Raw genomic sequence first — 23,126 nt, 5'->3', positions numbered from 1 at the left:
GCATGAGAGTGTGACAGTAAGAGGGAACAACAGCCGGGGTGCTGGCCCCACTCACTCAGTGAGCGCACAGCCTCCAGTGAGTCAGGCATGGGGAATGTAAATCTGCGCTTTCCCAGGGGGTCTATCTTCCTTGTTCTCCAAGAGTGGACACCTCACTCAACTGAGTGCACTGCTGAGTGGAGCCAAGCACTGTGTGTATTTCATGCAACATGGTCCCTGGATTATCAAGAGATGGGATCTTGAGATAGTCAACACTATTTGAACTTGGTTCCATTTTTGCCTTACAGGTTGATCCTGTATCTATCTACCATATGAATGTAATACCCCCAAGAGGTAGGTTCCAAATTCTCACCAAACATGAAGATTTAAATGTAAGAAATAAAACCATAAAAGTGCCAAAATAAAATATGCATAAACATTTATATTGCCTCTCTGTGCATGGCACTAATGGCTGAAATCCTGAAGGATAAAAGAATAGGTACAAATAACACTTAACTGCTACCTGTCTAGAATAGACAAAAACAAGATAAAAAATATATACAAACAGAAAATAAAATGAGAAGAATAGTGGCAATTTATAGTATTAAAAATTAATTTACTCTAAAAATTATACAAACCAATAAAAAATTTAAAAAGGTTCCACTAGAATATATTGGTCTCCTATCCAAATATCAACCTATCAACCAGGCCTGACCCTGCTTAGTGTCTGAGATCAGATGATAGTGGGCGCATTCAGGGTGGTATGGGAATAGACTAGAAAATATTGATGACGACCTGAGAGCAATTTGAAAGATTTACAAAAGGTCAATAAGCACACGAAGAAAATCCAATCTGATTATCAAAGACGTCAATTAAAATGACATACAATGTTTTTCTATTAAGTTGGCAAACATTTGAAAAACTGGTCATTTTTAGGATCCACTGGGGCAGTTATTCTTGTGCTGTCAGTAGGAATGTAAACAAATGCAACTTCTCTGGAGAGCAATTTTGCAAAATGTATCAAAAGCTCCCAAATTTTGCTATGCTTTGACCCAAGGCATCTACTTCTACAATCATATCTTAAGGATTTCTGTATACAGAAATTTAGTTAAAAGGACCTACTTCTGGTTCTGTGCTGAGTGGAAACCAGTAACACTATCTCCAAGGTCAATAGCAGGTAGTATGGATGTTAGTAGAACTCTAGGTCCTGACACAATGTTATCAATGAATACTTACTGATATGGAAAGATATTACTAACATACTGTAGGTGAGAAAACAAGTCAAAACAGAAAGTAAAATAAGAAAAAGTCTGTGCTTATAGAAATGATCTGTCATAATATACAACAAGCTTGTAACAGTGGTTTTCTGTAGGTTAAATGATTACGAATAGGATTGCAAGTGAGGACTCTGTAGGGGCGTGGTTGGCTGCTGTTCTTTGCTCATCTGCATTACATCATTTTTATAAGAAATATGTATTGATTTTATGATAAAGGAATTTTAAATTTAAAAACAGGTTGTCCATGTGATTCATTTGTTATACCGTTACTTTTCCAGATACGCACGTGTGTGTGTGTGTGTGTGTGCGCGCGTTATATTCCCAGCTAGCTTGTAACTACCTTCTATAGCCTTTACAATACTTGGGAGTGTCCTATGCATAGTAGCTACTCTTGAAATATTGTGTGGGGATTTAGAGGGGTATGTGTGTGTAGGAATGTCTATGGCTGTGGATATGTATGTATGTGTAGGAGTCTGTAGAGTTTGTGTGTGTGTCCAGGCAAGTAGAAATGTGTGTGTGTGTGGGGGGGGGTAGGTGTGTGTGTGTGTGTGTGTGTATGTATGTATGTATGTATGTGTGTGTGTATATATATATATATATATATATATATATATATATATGGTCTACCGGAAAGTTCTGTCCATTTCTATCACAAGTTTTGACACGTAAGCACATGTATATTTGGCGCATGTGTGCCTCTCTATTTTTATCACTTAATGTATACATACTGACGTAGCAAATTAACTGAAACAAAGTTTAGAAAAGAGGCCGGCGATGTTCAATAGGAGGAACACCATACTGCATCATGGTAATGCCAGGCCACATGCCGCTTTGGGGACTCGTCAAAAAATTGCAGAACTAGGCTGGGAAATTCTGTCGCATCCACTATATTCCCCGGACTTAGCACCCTCCGACTATCACCTGTTTTTGTCCTTACAAAATTTTTTGAAGGGCAAAAAATTCAAAAATGAAGAAGATATCAAACAAGCACTGGTTCAATTTTTCACATCAAAAGATAAAACATTTTTCAAAAATGGGATATACAAATTGCCCTCACGCTGGCAAGAAATCATTAATAATAATGGCAATTATATTATTTAATAAAGTTTATTGACGGCAAGAAAAATTTGTATTTTGTTTTATTCCAAAAACAGACAGAACCTGCCGGTAGACCATATATATATATGTGTGTGTAGGAATGAATTTATATTGAAGTATGGGTATGTAGCGATATGTATGGGGAAGGAGAATATGGATGTAGAGGGAAAGGGGTGTATAGAAATATGAAGGGGAAGGAGTATAGAAAGGTGTGCACTGGGGTAGGGGTTTACAGGGGTGTATGATGGGGAGTATACAGGGCTATGACACATTGGCCCTTATTCTCAAAATTCTGAAACATGTACAAAACAGGAAAGAGAAGGAAGTTAATGATTTATTAAGTAATCAGTCTTAAATTTTTCCGGAGAGACCTTTTTCCAGCCTCAGAGAAACCAACAGACCCACCCCCAGCTCTGAGCCACGACTAGGAAGCCCCACCCACAGCCAGGTGCCTGCAGCAGCCTGCAGAGCCATCCGCCACTGCAGGATGGGTGGGGGGGGGGAACGGTAAGGGGAAGGGGAGAAGGAGAAGGAGAAGGGGAGGGGGGAGGGGGGAGGGGGGAGGGGGGAGGGGGGAGGAGGGAGGGGGTTGGGGCAGCACGCACCTTTCACACTGCGCTCCTGTGTATCCGGGTTTGCAGAAGCACTGCACGCTTCTCCCAGTCACAACACAGCCGGTGGCAAAACTTGAAGGAAGACAGAACAAAGCCCCAGTGAAAACATAAATCGATAGCTTTATGCTCATTATTTTTTGCCACAAAAAAATTGACTTGTGTGAAGTGAAAACAGAAACCAAGGGTCTGGGCTACACTTTGTGTGAAGAAACTTTTGCCCATTGAGACTTGTAGAGATAATAATGCATTATTTCAGCTGACATCTGGCACATTTTGGTGAATAGGACTGAAGCCATTTATTTTTGGCCTGGAGAAATACATTCCTTCCCATAAGACCGAGCAGGGTAACTTACTTTGGAAGAGATGATTACAACAGCACTTTTTCCAGGAATAACAAGAAAGAAATAAAACAAGTCTGGGCAGAACAAAAGAACAGAGAGCTTTGATTCTTTAGGGAAATTTTCTCCTTGTTTCTTCTAATTCTTTTAAATTGGGCACATTGCCTTCAGGGAAGGCCCAGGCTCAGACCCCCAGAGGGACGTGGGCCGGAAGCATGGGGGTCAGCTACGTCTCTGTGGGCACAATCATTGGTGAATTTTACATTTTTCACATCAAGTTGTGGAATTTTGATTCCCTTTCTTGTAGTTCAAAACTGGCATACATTTAAGAAGCTATTTTTTTTTTTTTTTTTTTTTTACCCATTAAGTGAAGAGATCATGACAATGCCCTGTTGCCTTGTAAAAAGTTTACGTCTGCGCTTGGAACATCTCACTGACGTAGATCTCCATTTATCATTTAAATGTAAATGATAAAAAAAAATGGTTAAAAAAAAATCTTATTTATTTATTTATTTATTTATTTATTTATTTTTTGTATTTTTCTGAAGCTGGAAACAGGGAGAGACAGTCAGACAGACTCCTGCATGCGCCCGACCGGGATCCACCCGGCACGCCCACCAGGGGCGATGCTCTGCCCACCAGGGGGCAATGCTCTGCCCCTCTGGGGCGTTGCTCTGCCGGGACTAGAGTCACTCTAGCGCCTGGGGCAGAGGCCAAGGAGCCATCCCCAGCGCTCGGGCCATCTTTGCTCCAATGGAGCCTTGGCTGTGGGAGGGGAAGAGAGGGACAGAGAGGAAGGAGGGGGCGGTGTGGAGAAGCAAATGGGCGCTTCTCCTATGTGCCCTGGCCGGGAATCGAACCTGGGTCCCCGGTACACCAGGCCGATGCTCTACCGCTGAGCCAACCAGCCAGGGCCAAAAAATTCTTATTTTGAGAAGTTTCTCTTGATCTAGTAGGTGAACCCTGAGTTACATACAGCTCTGAAGGGACAGTTAGAAATTTGTCAGCAGTATTAATATAGCTGGAAGGAAAATGAGATAAAGATGGGGTTTTATTAATAAATCTGAGAAGTTGCGTGTTACTTCGACTGCACGGAACGGGGGAGCTGACCTTGATAAAAACAGTACACTCTCTCACCCAAGATGAAAAGCTTTTCTGAAGCACCCGATGGAAACCTCACTGCTTTCTACTCTCTCCAGCTTCTGTTCAAACAAGTCTGGGCTGGTGTCGAGTGATAGATCTCTTTACAAATAAAGCTGCAGGACCGGGCAGGTTGAAGGAGCATCATATCCATAGATAGCAAAGCAGGTTGAACGTTTCAAACACACATCTCCAGAAAAGCCATGTTTGAGCAAGTGACTCCCGGTCACTTGAAGACTTGGCCGATTTCTCTGCTACTCGGCTGATCTCAGTCAGCCTTGCGGCCCACTCTTGCTGCAGAGCCTGTGTACTACTGATACTTTATCAGCCTCTTCCTGGTTTAGTTCCTTGGGCTATTTTGCTTGGACGCACAGTGAATATGCCATGATGCGCAGGAATATGAGAAGGTGCCAAGCCCAAATGGAACATGGGTTGCCAGGAAAAAAATGGTTCTTTCCACTGACATAACCTATTGGCCATATTGGAATCTGTATGACAACTCAGGCCACACCACTCTGTGGTTCAGCACTGTCCCTGGCTTCCACCACACTGCAGGTCAAGCCCACACGCTGTACTCTAGCAGGCTGGACCCTCTGACCCAACCCCACCAGCCTCATCCAGGTCAAGTCCACACGCTGTACTCTAGCAGGCCGGACCCTCTGACCCAACCCCACCAGCCTCATCCAGGTCAAGTCCACACGCTGTACTCTAGCAGGCTGGACCCTCTGACCCAACCCCACCAGCCTCATCCAGGTAAAGTCCACACGCTGTACTCTAGCAGGCTGGACCCTCTGACCCAACCCCACCAGCCTCATCCAGGTAAAGTCCACACGCTGTACTCTAGCAGGCTGGACCCTCTGACCCAACCCCACCAGCCTCATCCAGGTCAAGTCCACATGTTGTACTCTAGCAGGCTAGACCCTCTGACCCAACCCCACCAGCCTCATCCAGGTAAAGTCCACACGCTGTACTCTAGCAGGCTAGACCCTCTGACCCAACCCCACCAGCCTCATCCAGGTAAAGTCCACACGCTGTACTCTAGCAGGCTAGACCCTCTGACCCAACCCCACCAGCCTCATCCAGGTCAAGTCCACACGCTGTACTCTAGCAGGCTGGACCCTCTGACCCAACCCCACCAGCCTCATCCAGGTCAAGTCCACACACTGTACTCTAGCAGGCTGGACCCTCTGACCCAACCCCACCAGCCTCATCCAGGTCAAGTCCACACGCTGTACTCTAGCAGGCTGGACCCTCTGACCCAACCCCACCAGCCTCATCTACTGGCCCTCTCTCCCACACCGCACTTCAGCCACTCCTGCCTTTTCACTGTCCACAAACACATCATTGCAGGGACTTTCTCTTCTGTTTTCTTTTCTTGCCTAGGACCCGCATTGCTCAGATATTGCCATGGCTTACTCCATCTCATCATTCATTGGTCCCTGCCCAACGACTTCAGAAAACCCTCCTACCACCCTCGCTAAAGAATCTACCCACTCACTGTCAATCACATAACCCTTTACTAAATTGCTCAACCCATCTCTTGCTGAAAGTACACTTCTTATTTATTTGTGCACATATTTACTGAGTGTGACAACTTCCCCATTCATATTCTCCAGATAAAGCTTGATGAGATCAGAGTCTTGGCCAGCTTTCTTCACTGCCATTTCCCAGCATCTAGAGAGGGTAAGGCATAGCCCTAAAATGAATGCTCAATAAGTAATTGTTTCACTATTGAATTAATAGCAAAAGGAAAGAGGAAAAGGAGAAATCCAGAAGCATACAGTTTGGAAAAACTGTTTTTGTTAGTTCTGTTTTGCATTTTTTGTTTGTTCATTTTTTTATATAACTGCTTTATTGAGATAGAATTCACATAGCATACATTCGCCCGTTTAAAGTGTACACTTCAGTGGCTTTTAGTATAGTCACAGAATGGTACAACCATCACCAAGGTCAATTTGAGAACGTTTTCATCACCCCCAAAAGAAGTCACATATCCCATACCCTTTAGCTGTCACTCCCCGTTCTCCCTCCACCCCCACTCCAGTCCTAGGCAACCACCAACCTACTTTCTGTCTCTATGGATTATTTTTAAGCTTCCAAAGTACCTGTTTGAATGAGGACACAGGCAGATGCTACAGGATCCCCGGATGGCGTTCCCATAGTAACCCTCTTTGCAGCGCTCACAGTGTTCCCCAGCAGTGTTATGCTGGCAGTTCTTGGGACAGATAAACAGTACAATTAATAGCAGAAAATTATACTTACTACTGTTGAGACCATAGCCATCTTGATTGCTTACACAATTATAACTCAAGTCCTCGGACTATTGTGATGGCAGTTTCACTAACCATATGTTTTTCCTGTCCGTCCAGTTATTTTTGCTGCTAGAAATGATAGAAGTGCTCTTTCATCCGCTATTTGGTAGCATGATGAAGTGGAGAGGGACCAGCTGGTTCAAATCCCACTCTATCACTTTGTAGCTGTATGATCTTGAGCAAGTTCCTTCACCTCTCTGAGCTTTAGTGTTTCTTCTAAATCAACTCTAGTGATGTACATATGATTCTAATTTTCTTAAAATGGATAGTTAGAATAATGCCCACTTCCAAAGTTGCCAGGAGGATTTTAAAAAGTATAATAGGGCCTCAGCAAATGTAAACCCCTTCCTTTTCTCTCTATTCCTTAGAATGGCTCCTATGAAAATTAACTTGATTTGACTTCATAATTCACAATAATATACTGAAGAGCAATAAAATTAAAATAAGTTTTTACCACATGGCATTTGTTAAAACAACAGAAAGTTGCATTGCATCTGAAGAAAGCACTCAGTTTAATTCCAGTGTCTTAAAAAAGACATTATTGTATTTAGGCTTGTGTTTATGTGAACCTAATAATTTCATGCAAAAGTCAATGTCTAATGAACACTGTTTCTCAGTAAAGCATTGGAATGGTACAACTTTGCAACTAACCAGTCTACTGAGACAAAGCTGAGTGAATTGTGTCAAATTTATTTAGTTTGTGGAATTTTAAGTCCAGTATAAACTTTCTTGGCTTTATTCTAGTAATAAAGATCTTAATGCACAAAATAGCCAGGCAAACACTTCTTACTATGGGCAATTGATAATTCAGAGATACTTTGCGTTAATTTTACAGCCTGGAATAAGTATAATTTTTAAAATTCACTCATATACATTACTGCTGTATGCAGAGGCAGTCTCGGGTAGGAAATTTTAATGAATATGAGTATTCAAGTAATATCTGAAGTCAGGTTGGGAAAAACAATACGTATGTATATCCTAAGTGGCAGTGGCATTGCTCTGAATAGCAAAGACTGTCCTTTAATCAGTTTGTTCAGCTTAAACAGATCTTTCACAACCCTTGAATAACTGAGAATTATACAATCTGCTAAGATGGTAAAATATCTTTTCTTATTCTTTCCAGATGTAGTTGTGCTATAAACACAAGGGATTAGTAAGTATATCAGAAAACTATAAAGTAGGATGCTGCTTATATGTAAACATTTGATCATCACTAGAAAGCTCACCCCTGTCCTGAATCCTCCTTCCCCAAATATCACCGCCATGCGGGGTTTTCCTGTCGGTGCGGGCTCTGGGAACAATCCACACTGCAGTGTGTTGGATCCACAGAGGGTCTCTCAGGGGGGTCAGGTGAGATACCAAATGCTTCCTTCACCTTCACTTTGCTGGGTGGCCCTGACTCTCAGAAAACATCCATCTTTTGAGTTAATTAGTTTCCTTTCTTATATATCTACAAATGACAACTTTGAAGATATGCCTGAATAGATCTATTTTAGTCCTGTGACTACTTAGTCCTGAGCTGAAAACACTAGAGAAGCAAGAACATAGAGAAACAAGAATTGCAGTGAGGCCATCTGTATTCTACTAAAAACTCTCTGAATCCTGGTCCGCCTTAGGGGTGAGAGGAGAGGATTGTGGGAGGGGATCGGATCAGAGCCTGAGTTGTTTGATAAAGCCCCATAAGCATTTCTGAAACAACCCCTCATCCACAGTTAAGAGCATCCACCCTAGAAATTGCCTATCAGTTCTGCAAATCCGAGGCAATTGCCTTCAAATATCCGGTTTTATTGTTAATAAATGAATGTGTAAGTGAATGAATGAATCTACACCACTCCCACAACATGTGCTAACCTAGTTCCATTTGACACCAAACATCTACTGGGCATTTAGTCCATGTTTGATTATGCCAGGTACAGGGATATAAAAATGGATTGGTACTTGGCTTGGGTAGATAGAACCCTGTGAATAGACATATGCAATGCAGTGTGAAAAGTTGATGACAATGGTGTGCTAGCCCATAAGGGCAAGAGGAACCTTAGGGAAGGGGTTCTGGAGGTGACAACACCTTCCGCATGGAGAATAGAAGGAGAGGAATTAGCTGGGTAGGAGAGTGAGGGAAGGGCATTCCAGGTACAAGGAACAGTGTCACAGAGCCTCAGTCTTGCAAGAGCACAGCAGCATGTGTGGGCAGCATGAAGCAATTGGTACTCTGGAGGGTGGAGTGCAAGGGGGGCAGGATGCAACTGGAGAGGCAACAGTAGCCGGGAGTTCCGCATAATCGTTCTGCAGGAAGGAGAGGAGATGGGTCCAAGAGGTAGGGAATGAAGAGAGAAAAAACCAAAGTAGAAGATGAGAAGAGAAAGGGGAAGGGACATGGGAATAGAGAGGAAGATGGGGGTAACTGAGACAGTAGAAGGAAGAAGAATGGGAAACAAGAGGAAATGAGGGGAGAGGAGAGAAAGTGGACAAGGAGGAGAGGAAAGGCAGGTCTTCAGTGGGGGAGGGGCATCATGTCACTGCAGGTCCCTTTGGCGAGTGGCACCGAAAGGCCACATCACCTCCTACTCCTGCCTCTCAACGGGACATGTACTGCTTTATTGGCAAGAAGCTGGGATACTTTCTTTTATTCTTGAAAAGACATGGAAATCTGCACATGTGTGAAGGTCCCAGATTTTAGAGATTGATTTTGGACCTTGAGAGGCAGAAACCAATGTGCAGAGGAATCAGCCCATCTGACAGTGAAAGGCACTTGGACTCCCCATTACTTTTCTTTGAGAATAAGAGCTACACTTTTGGTTCCGATGCAATGGCCACATCTGAGAACAGCATCAGCTCTCAGAGCTTGCCACTGAGCAGTTAAATGAGTGCAGACATGGGCTCCGTGTGTGCACATGTGTGTGAGTGCATGTGTGTACATGCGTGTGTGCATGAATACACTCTCTACTAGACAGCAAGCCTCGTGAGAGTGGGAATTATGTCTGATGGTTTTCACCTCAGCACTGAGCACAGTCCCTCCCACAAGAGCAAATGCTCAGTAAGGGTTTCCTGAAGGAACAGTTTCTAGAGGCCACATGGGCATTGGGGACAAGTGAAGACAGAGCTACAATGAAAGGAAATGGGAAAGAAACTCTTGTTTGGTTAAAACACACGAATTATAACTCTCACTAGGGATCTTTTCAGTCGGTGAACAGACTATGGAGAAAACTCCCTTTGTTCTTCATTCAGCAGCTCAACATCTAGCAATGGTTCAGTGACAAGATAAATATTTAAATTTTATTAAAGCATCTACCTGTGTTACACATAACACACATTATCCAACACCAACTATTATATAAGAATACGTATGAGCTGGAAAACGGTATTTTTCAATGTCTTTTATTTTTTTTTTAACCCATCAGGTTAAAATCACACAAAATATCTATCCTGCTCTTTACAACAACTTCCTGTCCTGGCCTGTCCCGTCTTGCAGAGGAAGCAGTTCCCGGGGACATGCTGACTTGGCTTAGGACAGTCTAGGAACTCAAATAATTGAAACACTCCGGTTGCACCTCACAATGCTAAGGAAACCCATGCCAGGAGAATGTATTTCCAAACAGTACCACCTAAGTGGGAGGGTCTGGGGGTGCCCATGGGCACCCCCACACCCTCCTCTCCTTGGAACTGCCCATTTTCCTTCTTATTTGGGAGGCCCTGGTTCCCAGGGAGAGGAACGCTGATGAAAAGGAAGAAGTCAGAAACATAAAATATTTTCTGCTTCAGGATACAAAGGAAAAGTTTCCTGAGCACCTGATTTTCTACGGGAGGACTTTCTAACATATTCCAAAAGAAGATTGTTTTCTAGTGAGCAAGCCATAGACAGCAGGGCTCTGCTCACCTGCCTTCCCACATCAATCTACTTCAGCCTGTTAGCCTTGGACGGTTTGTGTCTGACCGAGGGTGCACTGTAAGCCTTTCTTAACATCTCCTTCTCTCCTGGTTGCTTTCTAGAGCCACTGTTCATCTGAGAGCCACAAAACTCCCCTCCCACTACCTTCTACCCTCCAACCCCCAACAAAATTGGAGCCCACAGTAATAACTCTGATTTATTTTATCCTGTTAGGAGTGAGGTCCCAGGATTCATCCATTAATACCATTTAATGAAGAAGAGATTTAGAAGCTAAGGTGTAAATTGGTTTTTCAGACAGGTGTTCTCTGATGACCCAGGTTAAAATGGAGGAAAAAGTGAAGTGTAAAATCACAGCCTGGTAACGCTGGAGCCTCCTGCATTTACACAGCAACCTCTCTTTAGGGTATGGTAGAAGCTGTGACATTTGATGTCTCAGGGCCTGGGAGCGGGTGATGGGGAGACACGGATTGCCTGCTGGTATTTTTACAGTATCAATTTACTCACAATACATATTCCAGAACCATCCTGGCATCGATTTGAATGTCCATTGCAATTGCAGGGAACACACCGTCCAGAAAACGAGCCTTTGTTCTCCCGATAGTATCCGGGGCTACAACCCTATTTTTCAAACAGAGTGTTTAGTCAAAACAAAGAAAGAAAATTATTATCCAAAGCATGTGACAATTCTGACTGTCAAACATTCCCTTTTTTTAAAGTACCCATTTCTATCAAAACTGCGGCATGCTCTCTTTTTAAAAATTCATTTATTAAAAAAAAATTCATTTATTGACTTTAGAGAGAGAAGAAGGGAGAGAGACAGACAGACAGAAACATCAGTCTGTTCATCTGTGTGCCCTGGCCAGGGAGCAAACCTGCAACCTTTGCACATCAGCTGGATGCTCTAACCAACTGAGCAATCCGGCCAGGGCAAGCATTCACTTTAAATCTTTTCTTTAGTCTGTGTATGGATTTCTCCTTTTAAACACTACCCAGGTCTACTTGCTGTTTGCTTTATTCATCAGGTTCTGTTTTGTTTCCATACCATTGTGGGAGTGTGTGTGTGTGTGTGTGTGTGTGTGTGTGTGCGTGTGCGTGTGTGTGTGTACATGCGCACGCACCTGAGTGGGGAAAACCCAGAGAAAGGGGAAGTTTGGAGGGTGGGTGTCAATGTGGCTTTCTCTCCTTTTCATGCCAGTTGTTTCACGGGTGAGTGGACAGGGCAGTGGTGGAAGAGCAAAGGGGATCAGAATCTGAGTCCTTAGTGGGTAAGACCCCTAAGCAAGTCCCTTCAAGTTCAAGCTCTCTTTAGTAGCTATTCCCTCTCCCAGTATGGACTTGGGCTGGCAGGTGAGTCACAATGGGAGGAGGGGAATAAGGAGTCTTCGTGGCATCATTTCCCTACCACGCACCAGCCTGTGGCTCCCCAGGGGAGAGGAACGTGCTTGCATTCTCATACAGAACTTTGCAGGGATATTTGGTTCTGACTGAGCACACAAAGACTCAGCTCCAGAAAATCCCTTCCCTTGTGGCCTTCTCTCATTCAGTATCACTTTGATTATTCCATCTCGAATATACTGTTTCTTTCCAGTGTAACACAAGTTATTATTGATCATATGGATGAAAAAAATTATAATTTTTTTGATGAACTGATATACTTTTGAAAAATATTCTAGTTAAGAATAGCCCCAATAGAAAAAAAAAAGCAATTATTTTTACACCAGCCACTAAAAAAATTATTTAGAGTTCTGACTTGAAACAGAATTCTAGACATTTTCATTATTTTGGCAGAGCGAACCAGTATGATATCTATGCCCTGTCTTTAAAGCATCAGGAAAAGTTAATATTTCAAGATAAAAAAATCTTTTCTCTAATCCTCTTTAAACAGCATAGATAGGTAAGACCCCGAAACTGCAGCCCAGGGGAATCTTGAACCGTTCATGCTGATTCATCCATGGCCATAAAGGTCTCTCCCGGGTCACGTGCGGTAGAGGGAGAAGCCAATGGGACAGGGCTGTAGGAAGAAGCCTCCTGTTCTCCCCAGAGTGGAATATTCCACTTGCTGCTAGGAGCTTCTTCCAAAATCACCAGTAACTACAAATTATACAGAATAACAACACTATAATTTCTAATATATGTTTTTCTTCAGCTATTAGAAACCATGTTTAGGAGAAAGAAAAAAAAAAGAAAAACTCGCAAAAAATGAGATTATGTGTTATATGAATAGGCTTGTCGAAAGGAGAATCAAGTATGAAAGGAATGTTCTTTAGCTGAAGGCACGACTGGGAGATACGTTCAAAGGAAATTCAGCCAATGATGGTATGATCATATTTGCAAACAAATCATCTCTGCTAATAAGGAGCAAGTGCCTTATAATTATCACCATATATCACATTACATACTTACACAATAATCATATTTAGTAAAGAGCAAATTATCCAGATAAATAACTATATTGGGTTTGTTTGCAACAACATACCCAAGTAAAAGCCTTAATTAAACATGCTTGGGGGGGGGGAGAATAGTTTATCCTGATTAAAGTTAAATCACCCATTTGAATATGCTTTTGATTCTAATTAGAAGAAGTACTTTTTAAGAGTTATATGTCATGTAACTCTCAAATAAAACATTTGTCAATTACTGAAATATCATGTTCTCACCTCTATAAAGCACACAAACTCCTCATTTTCCATAAAATTCAGTTCAAGTATTCAGATTGTATTAAAGACTTACTCTAACTTAACTTGGGGTGGTGAACACACAATACAATATACAGGTGGTATTTTACAAAATTGTACACCTGAAACCTATATAACTTAAATAATCAATGTCATCCCAATAAATTCAATAAAAAATAAAAAATATTTACTCTAAATGACAGTTAAATGTATCCTAGTATATTATTTCAGTAAAGGGGTTTTGCAGCTGATCATTTTTTAAGTGATAACTTTCCAGGATAACTTTCCAATCAACTTTTATAGTACAGATGATAAAACTGTGACTCTGTCAAGTTTCCAAGGCTATTCCAGCAGCCACAGATTCTGTCTCTCTGTGGGGATATCCACGTAACATCCAGGAAGTTTAAAGAGAGAGAACAGAACGTGTAAGTGTTTAATGCCTGGCAAATTGAAGCACGTCTGGTAGTATGGTCTCATCACTTCTTTTAAAACACGAATTTCACTGATTCTAATGTTTTACTTGACGGGTAATTTTTTTCTTCCAAGCAATATTTGAAAGCCTTTTGGCATTGTACTCTTGTCTTGAGGCTAGGGTTACTCTCAAAAGGGCACAAAGTTTCATAGCATATTAACATCCCACAAGTATTCAAACTCTGAGCTGTCTCTGTGCTTCCAGGTGGGCTGATGTTTATAGGGTTTGTGGTTAACAACTCCGGAGAGCAATCTGTTAGGCACCGCAGTCAACACTGCCAGTCAGGGATCGGCCCCTCCCCCAGCTCACCCCTTATTTATCTGTCTAACTCAAAGTGTCACAAAGCTGAGGACCCTTCCCCATCCCAAACCAAAATTTAAAAGGGACATTACCTGGCCGGGTTTAAACTCCACATAACTTGCTTGCAGGTTACTTTGACCGGAAGGCTGAAGAAATGCTACCCTTTGCTGCGGTGAATTGTATCCCAAACACTGCCCCAGGACTGCCCCAAAGATCCACAGCCATCTGGCTCTGCGGGTTGCCCACCTCACTTCTGGGGGCATGCTGGCCCCTGGGCGTCCTGCTGGCTGCACGCAAACCTCTGCCTCTTCCTCTTATACCAGCCCTTCCTGCTCAGTGCCCAGGCCCGCCTGACTCAGGTAAGGCAGGCTGTCTGCGGCAGGAGGGCCCCACCTGTAAACTTCACCCATGAGTCAGCCCATGAGCGAACACACATAACAGTTCCACAGGGAAGCGCACCGCTCTGTAATCCCTGCAAGGTGTGGCAGGCATCACCTTCTACCCACCTCGCCTCCCAGACAGTCTGCACGGGCCCGATTAAAGCGGCTGCAAATCACAGGCTGAGTCACAGGCAAAGAGCACGCCCTGGGCAGGAGGGTAACAACCCAGAGGTTCCACTCTTTCCCCGGGGCTGTGTATTTTATTTCATCGGGTTAGAAAAGAGATTGAAGGCAGGGGAAGAATGAAGGCCTGTGTGTGCTGAACATTATAAGACAGGAGTCCCCGGAAAACCACTGCAGGTAATATATTTGTAGATAACAAAACAAAACAATGCTTATGTGCAGATCACCCTGGGTTTTTCTACTCTCAAGGGGTCAGGAGAGAAAACAAAGTATGTCTATGAAACACACAAAATGACTATTCCCAAATAACTGTACTAACCATTATGGTTTCCTCCCTCTGCTTAGGAAGAGAACAGATTTACGGCCTGAGATAGAAAATTGCTTTATTTTATGGCACATTTTAATAACCTGAAGACAAAGCAGTGCAGCTGGGCCTCAGATGAGGACGGGCAGCTAGCTAGAGAACGAGACTGAGATTGCCCCTTGAAGAATCAGGCCCTGATCTGGACTTGAACTCTACTGGGGGTGTTGGTAAGAGGGAGGCCTTGAGTTAGAGAAAGGCATGAAACCTTCGGTCAGCTGCAGGGAAAGCAGTAGCTCAAATACTAGGGTGCCAACTGGCCGGCTCCTTCCTGATTTTCAGGACCCGCGGGGACCCACTGGGCTCCTGTGGCTTTCCTGTGGAATTTGAGACTTTGCGATTTCTTTTCATATTTCATACCTGAATGGGGTCCAGGTCAGATGGAAGCTACAGCCCAGCAGAAACCCGTATGAGGGAGAAGATGTCCCAGACCGCTCGTCCAGGATGCTGGACAGCAGCCAGGAGTCCCCTGGGGGAATTTCGTGGACTAGGAGAAGTTCCTACCTGACATGAATCACCAGTGTAGTCTGGAGGGCAGGCACACATCTCTACGTTAAGGGCTCTCCGTCCACTTCCGGCGTCCGAGGCCTCCTCCAGCCCCACCCCGCTCAGGGTGAGCCGCTGCGTCTCGGTGAAGTAGAGGCCACGGAGGCGCACGTCTTCCAGTCTAGACAGCACCGTCATCAGCTCTGCCCGGGTCACCGTGGCACCGCTGCTGGCATGTCTGAAGTTTCCCTTCACGGGAAAAACAGAGAGGCGAGGTCTGCCTTCCGCAAGCTCACTTACAGGAGTTTCAAAGACGCAGACACCCAGAACGAGTCAAAGACAAGACTTTAAAAATACATAACAAAAAATAAAATAGGATAGGTAAGTGGAAGATAGTGGATTTACATTCAGCAGTCAGATGTCCTGGGTTATTCCCAAGAAGACAGAGTGCCACATGAAGGGGCCGGGGATGAAGGTATGAGATAACAAACAATAAAATAAAATGAAAGAATAAAATGAAAATTTCCAGTGTTATGCTTATTTTAAAATGCACTCTTGTTTGTGCAGGCACAAAGTGAGTAAGATAAAGAAGAGAAAGGCACACAGAAACTGAGTCACGTAGCTCAGATCTTTAAACGTACGTAATTGTGACAGCAAGTACAATCTTTTCTTGCACCTACACATTCATATTACGTCTTTTATTCTTTTTTTTTTTTTTTTTTTTTTTTTTTTATTTTTCTGAAGCTGGAAACGGGGAGAGACAGTCAGACAGACTCCCGCATGCGCCCGACCAGGATCCACCCGGCACGCCCACCAGGGGGCGACGCTCTGCCCACCAGGGGGTGATGCTCTGCCCCTCCGGGGCATCGCTCTGTTGCGACCAGAGCCACTCTAGTGCCTGGGGCAGAGGCCAAGGAGCCATCCCCAGCGCCCTGGCCATCTTTGCTCCAGTGGAGCCTCGGCTGCGGGAGGGGAAGAGAGAGACAGAGAGGAAGGAGAGGGGGAGGGGTGGAGAGGCAGACGGGCGCCCCTCCTGTGTGCCCTGGCCGGGAATCAAACCTGGGACTTCTGTACTCCAGGCCGACGCTCTACCACTGAGCCAACTGGCCAGGGCCACGTCTTTTATTATGGTAATAGACCTATGACAAAAATTACCCCCTTACCCACTTGTAATTGTACACTACAGTACTGTTACCCATATGCACATTGTTGTCAACAGAACCCTACGACTTGATCATCCTGAGAGACTGAAACTACCATTTCCTCCTTCCCCCACCTTGCTGTGCCAGCTCCTGGCAACCACCATTGTGTACTTTCTGTTTCTATGAATTTGAGTGGTTTGAATACCTCTTCTAATTGAAACCATGCAGTATTTTGTTTTTGTGACTGGCTTATTTCACTTAGCATAATGTCCTTTAGTTTCATTCATGTTCTAGCCTGTGACAGGAGTTCCTTCCTTTTAAGGTGGAATGATATTACCATATGTAGGCCACATTTTATTTATCCATTAACTGCCGGTAGACACTTCTGTTGTTTATTCCCTTTGCTATTGTGAATAAGTGCTGTAATGAACATGAGCCTGCAAATATCTCTTCAAAAATCCTGTTTTCAATTCTTTTGGATATACATCCAGTAATGGTACTGCTGGATCATATGGTAATTCTATTTTTAAATTTTTTTTTTGAGGAATCTCAAAATTGTTTTCCACAGCAACTGCTCGGTTTTATACTTTCCTGACAAGGAAAAGTGTTCCAATTTCTCCACATCCTTGCTAACCCTTGTTATTTTCTGGGGTTTTTAAAATTTATTTAAAAAACTTTTTTATAGTAGCCATCCTAATGAGTGTGAGATGGTGTCCTGTGGTTTTGATTTGCATTTCTCTAATGAGTTAGTGATGTTAAGCATCTTTTCACATAAAAGCCTGCACTTTTAACTCAGGTTTTGTTGCCTCCTTTGAAGAGTTTCCATAGCTCTTTAATGGGCATGGTAATCATACCTAATCTCTCAGGACTATCATGAGGATTAAATTAAATTAATGTTATAATGTATCTAAAGTATTTTGCACAGTGCCTAGCATATAGCAGACACGTAATACATGGTGATTACATTGCTCACAAAAATTAGGGAATATTTTATTGGTTCATATTTATTTTGAAATATCCCCTAATTTTTGTGAGCAGTTTGATATTAATGCATACATCTAATATTTACATAACTGTAATATTCCCTTATTTTAAGCATACAACTTTTAGTAAATTTACAGATTGCGTGCAACCACAATGTAATTGTAGAACATTTTCATCCCCATCCAAAGAACCCCTGTGGCCATTTTTAGTTACTACCCATTCCCACCTCCCGCCCCATGCAACCACTCAGCTACAGCCTGTCTCTATGGACCTGCCCATGCTGGACAATTTATACACATCCCAGCTCGGTTTCAGTAGTATACTAAAACTTGGCTTCCATCTGCTTCATTTCCTCCCCCTGCTCCTTTGTATTGTTGTCATACAACTTATATTTTATACATCATATGTTCACCAACACAGATTTATAATTATTGCTTTATGCGGTTGTCTTTGAATTAAGATAGGAGAAAAAGTTACAAGCAAAAAATATATGTACACTGCCTTTTATTTATTTATTTTAATCTTTTTTAATATCTTTTTAAAGACTTTATTCATTTTAGAGAGGAGACAAAGAGAGAAGGGGGAAGGAGCAGGAAGAATCAACTCTCCTATGTGCCTTGACTGGGCAAGTCCAGGGTTTTGAACCAGCAACCTCACCTTCCAGGTCAGCACTTTATCCACTGTGCCACCACTGCCTATTATATTTACCTGTGTAGTTGCCTTTACCAGTGCTCTGTTTCTTATGTGGATTTAAGTTATTGTCTAATGTCCTTTCATTTCAGCCTTTTAGCATTTCTTGTAAGGAAGGTTGGCTGTTCGACTTTCATGGTTTTCATGGTTTCTGGTGAACAATCAGCTGTGATTATCACCGAGGACCCCTTGTATGTGATATAGGGCTTTTTTCATGCTGCTTTCCAGATTCTCTCTGTTTGTTTTTCAGCATTTTAAGTATGATGTTTCTGTAGGCAGATTTCTTGCATTTATCATACTTGGAGTTTGTTGAACTTCGATGTATAGATTAATGATTTTCATCAAATTTGGGAAGTTTTTAGCTATTATTTCTTCAAATATTTTTCCTTTTTCTCTTTCTCTCCTCCTTCTGGCACTTCCATTATGCACATGTTGGCACATTTGTTCTGATTATCTCTGAGAGCCTGGTTTACCTCATCCTTTTTTCATTCTGTTCCCCAAATAGATTAACTCAATTGACCTTCTTCAAGTTTGCTCATTCTTTCTTTTGCTTGCTCAATTCTGTTGTTGAGCTCTGGTCTTAGCTCTGGCTTCCATAACAAAATACCATATACTAGGTGGCTAAAACAATGGAAACTCATGTTCTCAACAGTTCTGTAGGCTAGATATCCCAGATCAAGTTGCTAGCCAGTTTGGTTCCTGGTAAGAACTCTCTTCCTAGCTTGTAGATGGTCACCTTCTCACTGTCCTTACATGGCAGAAAGACAGAGTGAGCTTCCTGATGTCTACTCTTATAAGGACATACCATAGGACATATATCAATATAATCCCATTGGATCAGTGATTTGCCCTATGACTTCATTTAACCTTATTTATTTCCTTACTCCTAATACAGCCACACTGGGCTTCAACATATGAATTTGGGGAGGTGGGGGGGGCACAATTCAGTCCACAGCAGCCCTTATACTGAATTCTTCATTTAAGTTATTTTACTTTTTAGTTCCAGAATTTCTATTTGATTCTTCTATAAAATTTCTATTTTTTAATTGATATTCTCTATATAGTGAGACATTGCTTTCATATTTTCCTTTAGTTCTTTAGATAGGTTGTCCTTTAGTTCTTTGACATATTTAAAATGTTGACTTAAAGCCTTTTATTCATGTCTGGGCTTCCTTAGGGACAATATCCATTTGTTACTCCTCCCCCCCCCCCCATATACAAACCATGTTTTCTTATTTCCTTCCATGTTTTATATTTTTTTTGTTGAAAACTGGACATTTAAAATAATATAATGTGGCAACTCTGGAAATAATTTCCCCCCACTTCACTTTTACAGGACTTGTGGCTGTTTGTGGGTTTATTTGATGACTTCTCTGAACTAATTCTGTAAAGTTTGTCATCTTTGTCCTGCGTGGTCATCAGTTAGCTCAGCAGTCAGCTAATGACTGGACAGAGATTTTCACAAAGGCCTGGAAACAAGACATCTCCTAGACTTTGCACATGGGCTCTGTGTGCGTGTTGGGGACCTCTCCAACCCTCAGCCAGGGAGTTGACAACTCTGCTTTAGCTTTACTTCCTGCTTGCACAGAGCCTCAAAGTCAGCCAGAAATTGCTCAGGTATCTCCTGAGAATGCATACAGCCCTCAGTAAGTGAGTCCTTCTAAGTTTCCAGGATTGTATTAGATCTTTTCAAAGCTCCTCTGGATATCACATCCCCCGAATTTCAATTTTATGATTAGCCTATTGTTTCTTCCAACTATTGTCCACCACCTTAGGCAGCCCCAGGGGAAATACTGGCCCGAAATGTTTCCTGCAGATCCAGGGGAGAGGCTTTTCACCCTAAGAAAGCTCTGAGTCAGGTCAAGGAAAGGCAGCCTTGTAGTGGGATCATCCAGAAATCCTCCGGACAGGTCAAATCATGACAGTTCTCTGGGAATGAGGCTTCGTAGGAGATCTGATCCTACTCTGTCCCCTCTGGTGGCTTCCAGGTTACTGGCTTTTACCTTGATAGTGAGCTATTGATTTTCAAGGTTACTCTGGAGCTCTTGGGGGGGGGGGGGTTGCAGATGGAAATAGAGCAAGTTGAACACCAGCCACAAAGCCTGTTGTTCTTTCTAAGATTCTTTCATTTTTCTTGAATAAATGTTTTCCAGATTGCTATAAACCTTTAGTTAATTCCCAGAGCTCTTAATAGTTGATTTTGACAATTCAGGCCATCTTTCTCATTGCTTTCATGGAGGAAAGAAATTTTGGAGGTTTTTACTCCAGCATTTTTGCGGGTATCACCTCTCTCATACAAACACACAATCTGTGATCCCTCGTGTCCTGCTTCTTTCACTCAGGATCGTGTTTTTGAGGTTTACCATGTTGTGGTAGGTATCAATGCTTTGTTTCATTTATTCCCAAGTAGTTTTCCATTGTATGGTGGATCTGTACACAAATGTTAGAATATGTCTGCAAGTTCAAGGTACTTGAAGAAATATCACCTTGAAGTATTGGAAATATTTAGAAATATAGATGGAACACTATTTTAAAGGAGTAGTTATAACCAAGTAGGCATAATATAAATATAATATTCTATGACTCAATGAGCTTTCCTTGGTTTATCTATATTGCTCTTGTTGTTTTGACATTAGACATCTTTGTAGCTTTTCCATCCATTCTTCCCAGCATTTGTTGGACTCACCAGGTCCCAGGCCACTGAGGGGGGCCTGAGGGTGAGAGGGAGCTATGTCATAGCACCCGATAACTCACAGGGTTTATAAGACAAGGATAATTAACTAGAAAACAGAAGACATGGTCCTCAGTGCCATAAAAATAGTACAAAGTCCTGTGAGGATGAAACTCTGTATAATTTATATAATTTATATTTTAATATATAGACATTATAGTTATATTGATATGATTAATAAATATTTTAAATTCATATCCTAACTTAAAAAAAAAGTGTGATTGTTTGAAAGAACTCAGTTGCAGAACAAAAAGGGTCATGAGGAAGATGTTCTGTAGGATCTTACGTCACGTACATACCTCCACCACCTGCACTCGCCCGTGATGCAGACGGTCTGGCCGTGGCCCACTAGGCTCCTCGTAGGTGATGGACATGTGCCAACCCTGTTTAAAGAAAAACACGTATGCTTGAGTCCTGGGGCTGGGGTGTTCTGGAGTTTATAATTGAACTAAGAACAAATTTCTATGGATCTACATTACACGAAGTACCTGATTCTAAAAAATTGCTGAGAATAAGCTGACTGGCAAAAGGTTCAGTGACACGGAAGCTGAAAATAACTACCTAATGCAGTGCATTTTTATAAATAGCAAACCTCAAAATTCTCTTGATTAAAAATGGCTAAAAAGATGGAAAAAAAATGTTTTAAACCATGCCTTGCAGTCAATACATGAGTTGCTGTCTCCATTACTGCCCACAGGACCTGACTGTGATAGGAATAAAGTGCTTCGATGGGTGGTGTGTGCAGGTCAGCAGGGCCTCGAAGTGTAGCCAGCAGAGCCAGGGGGCTTCAGAGCTGGCCCGGGGAGGGGGATCAAACCCCTCAGCCCTCATCCTCTAGGGCCCAGACTTGCCCATTCAGCCTCTGCACCCTCTCCTTAACAGGGCACAATAGCAAAGTCAGCACCTACCATCAGCAGTCCCACACAAACACACACACACAAGCCGCAGGTTTTCTGTTGTAGCACCAAACCCTAAAGGAACTCATTAGAGCCAGTGTTTCAGAAAGAAGAGCATTGTCTGTGATCACAAATTGTTTAAAACCCTAATCTACGAAACACGCCCCCGTCGGCTCTTAATTGCAGCACTTTGGAACAAAGCAGCAGAGTGACGTTTCCTAAGCCTAAATTCTTTTCCATGTTTGAAGGTGAATCTAGGGAGAAATTTCAATCATCACCTCTCCAAGAAGTCTAACAGTTTGTGTAATAAACTCTTTGGCACTAAAATATAGTTAAACTGATGGCCTGAACTTGAAATACTCTGCAAAAAACAATGAAACTGATAGCACTGCCAAGACAATATTTTCACTATGGAGCTATTTTTCCTTTGATTATAATTCTAAAACCTTTGGTGCTTCATGTTCAAAGTGTTTTGCAAAGGTTCTTTTCAGTTTCTAAAACAATAGTTCAATAAATTCGGGTGCTAGTAAACATAAAATATCACGGGGCAGTACCTGAACACACACGCACACACAAATCTACCAGGATGTGAGGTCCTCACCTGTGCTGAGGTGTGCAACACACACACACACACACAAATCTACCAGGATGTGAGGTCCTCATCTGTGCTGAGGTGTGCAACACACACACACGCACACACAAATCTACCAGGATGTGAGGTCCTCATCTGAGGTGTGCGAGACTCGCTAGTCCCTGCTGCACACTGAATGACACCAAACCCCTCGGGAGGCTGTGACTGCGCTGCATTAACCACGTACACAACCAGAAGCAGAGTCAAGTTCAGGCTATGGCACCCAGACCACACATTATAGGGGACTCAATGCAGGATGTGACATAGCGCCTTCCCGCTGGGATTTTCTAGTTTACAGTTCTGTTTTGTGTGTCTGACACATAGTGTGTGATGTCATTTTTCTTCTCAAAGAACCAAAGTGGCTCCCCACTGTCTACATCAGGCCAAATTGCTTATCATAGCTTTAAACACCCTCCTGCCTACCCTTCTAGACCTGTCTTTGATGACCCAGCACACAATAATACAGCCAGGTAGGACTGGTCAACCTTTAATTAAGCACTAGCCCCTCTGCCTCAGTTTACCTCATTCTCTGCCACTGGAAGGGTGCTTCT

General features: G+C 42.7%; 1 protein-coding gene across 3 annotated transcripts in view; it reads right to left on the bottom strand.

Annotated features, from left to right (window-relative positions):
* The window catches only part of LAMA3 (laminin subunit alpha 3), a 293,103-nt gene that overhangs the window by 61,906 nt on the left and 208,071 nt on the right, over positions 1 to 23,126 (bottom strand). For 2 of the 3 annotated variants that reach the window (XM_066352202.1, XM_066352204.1), the window contains 5 exons: positions 21,348 to 21,431; positions 15,520 to 15,750; positions 11,149 to 11,262; positions 6,552 to 6,661; positions 2,960 to 3,040 (listed from right to left, as the gene is read on the bottom strand). In XM_066352202.1, the coding sequence (XP_066208299.1) occupies positions 2,960 to 3,040; positions 6,552 to 6,661; positions 11,149 to 11,262; positions 15,520 to 15,750; positions 21,348 to 21,431 (620 nt within the window). Of the gene's footprint in view, positions 1 to 2,959; positions 3,041 to 6,551; positions 6,662 to 11,148; positions 11,263 to 14,183; positions 14,589 to 15,519; positions 15,751 to 21,347; positions 21,432 to 23,126 lie in introns of those variants that run through there. The other variant, XM_066352205.1, reaches the window with a different exon arrangement.

Source organism: Saccopteryx leptura, chromosome 11, assembly GCF_036850995.1.
Source record: "Saccopteryx leptura isolate mSacLep1 chromosome 11, mSacLep1_pri_phased_curated, whole genome shotgun sequence".
NCBI lineage: Eukaryota > Metazoa > Chordata > Mammalia > Chiroptera > Emballonuridae > Saccopteryx > Saccopteryx leptura.
The sequence above is the reverse complement of the archived record's forward strand: the minus strand, read 5'-3'. Positions and strand labels throughout refer to the sequence as shown.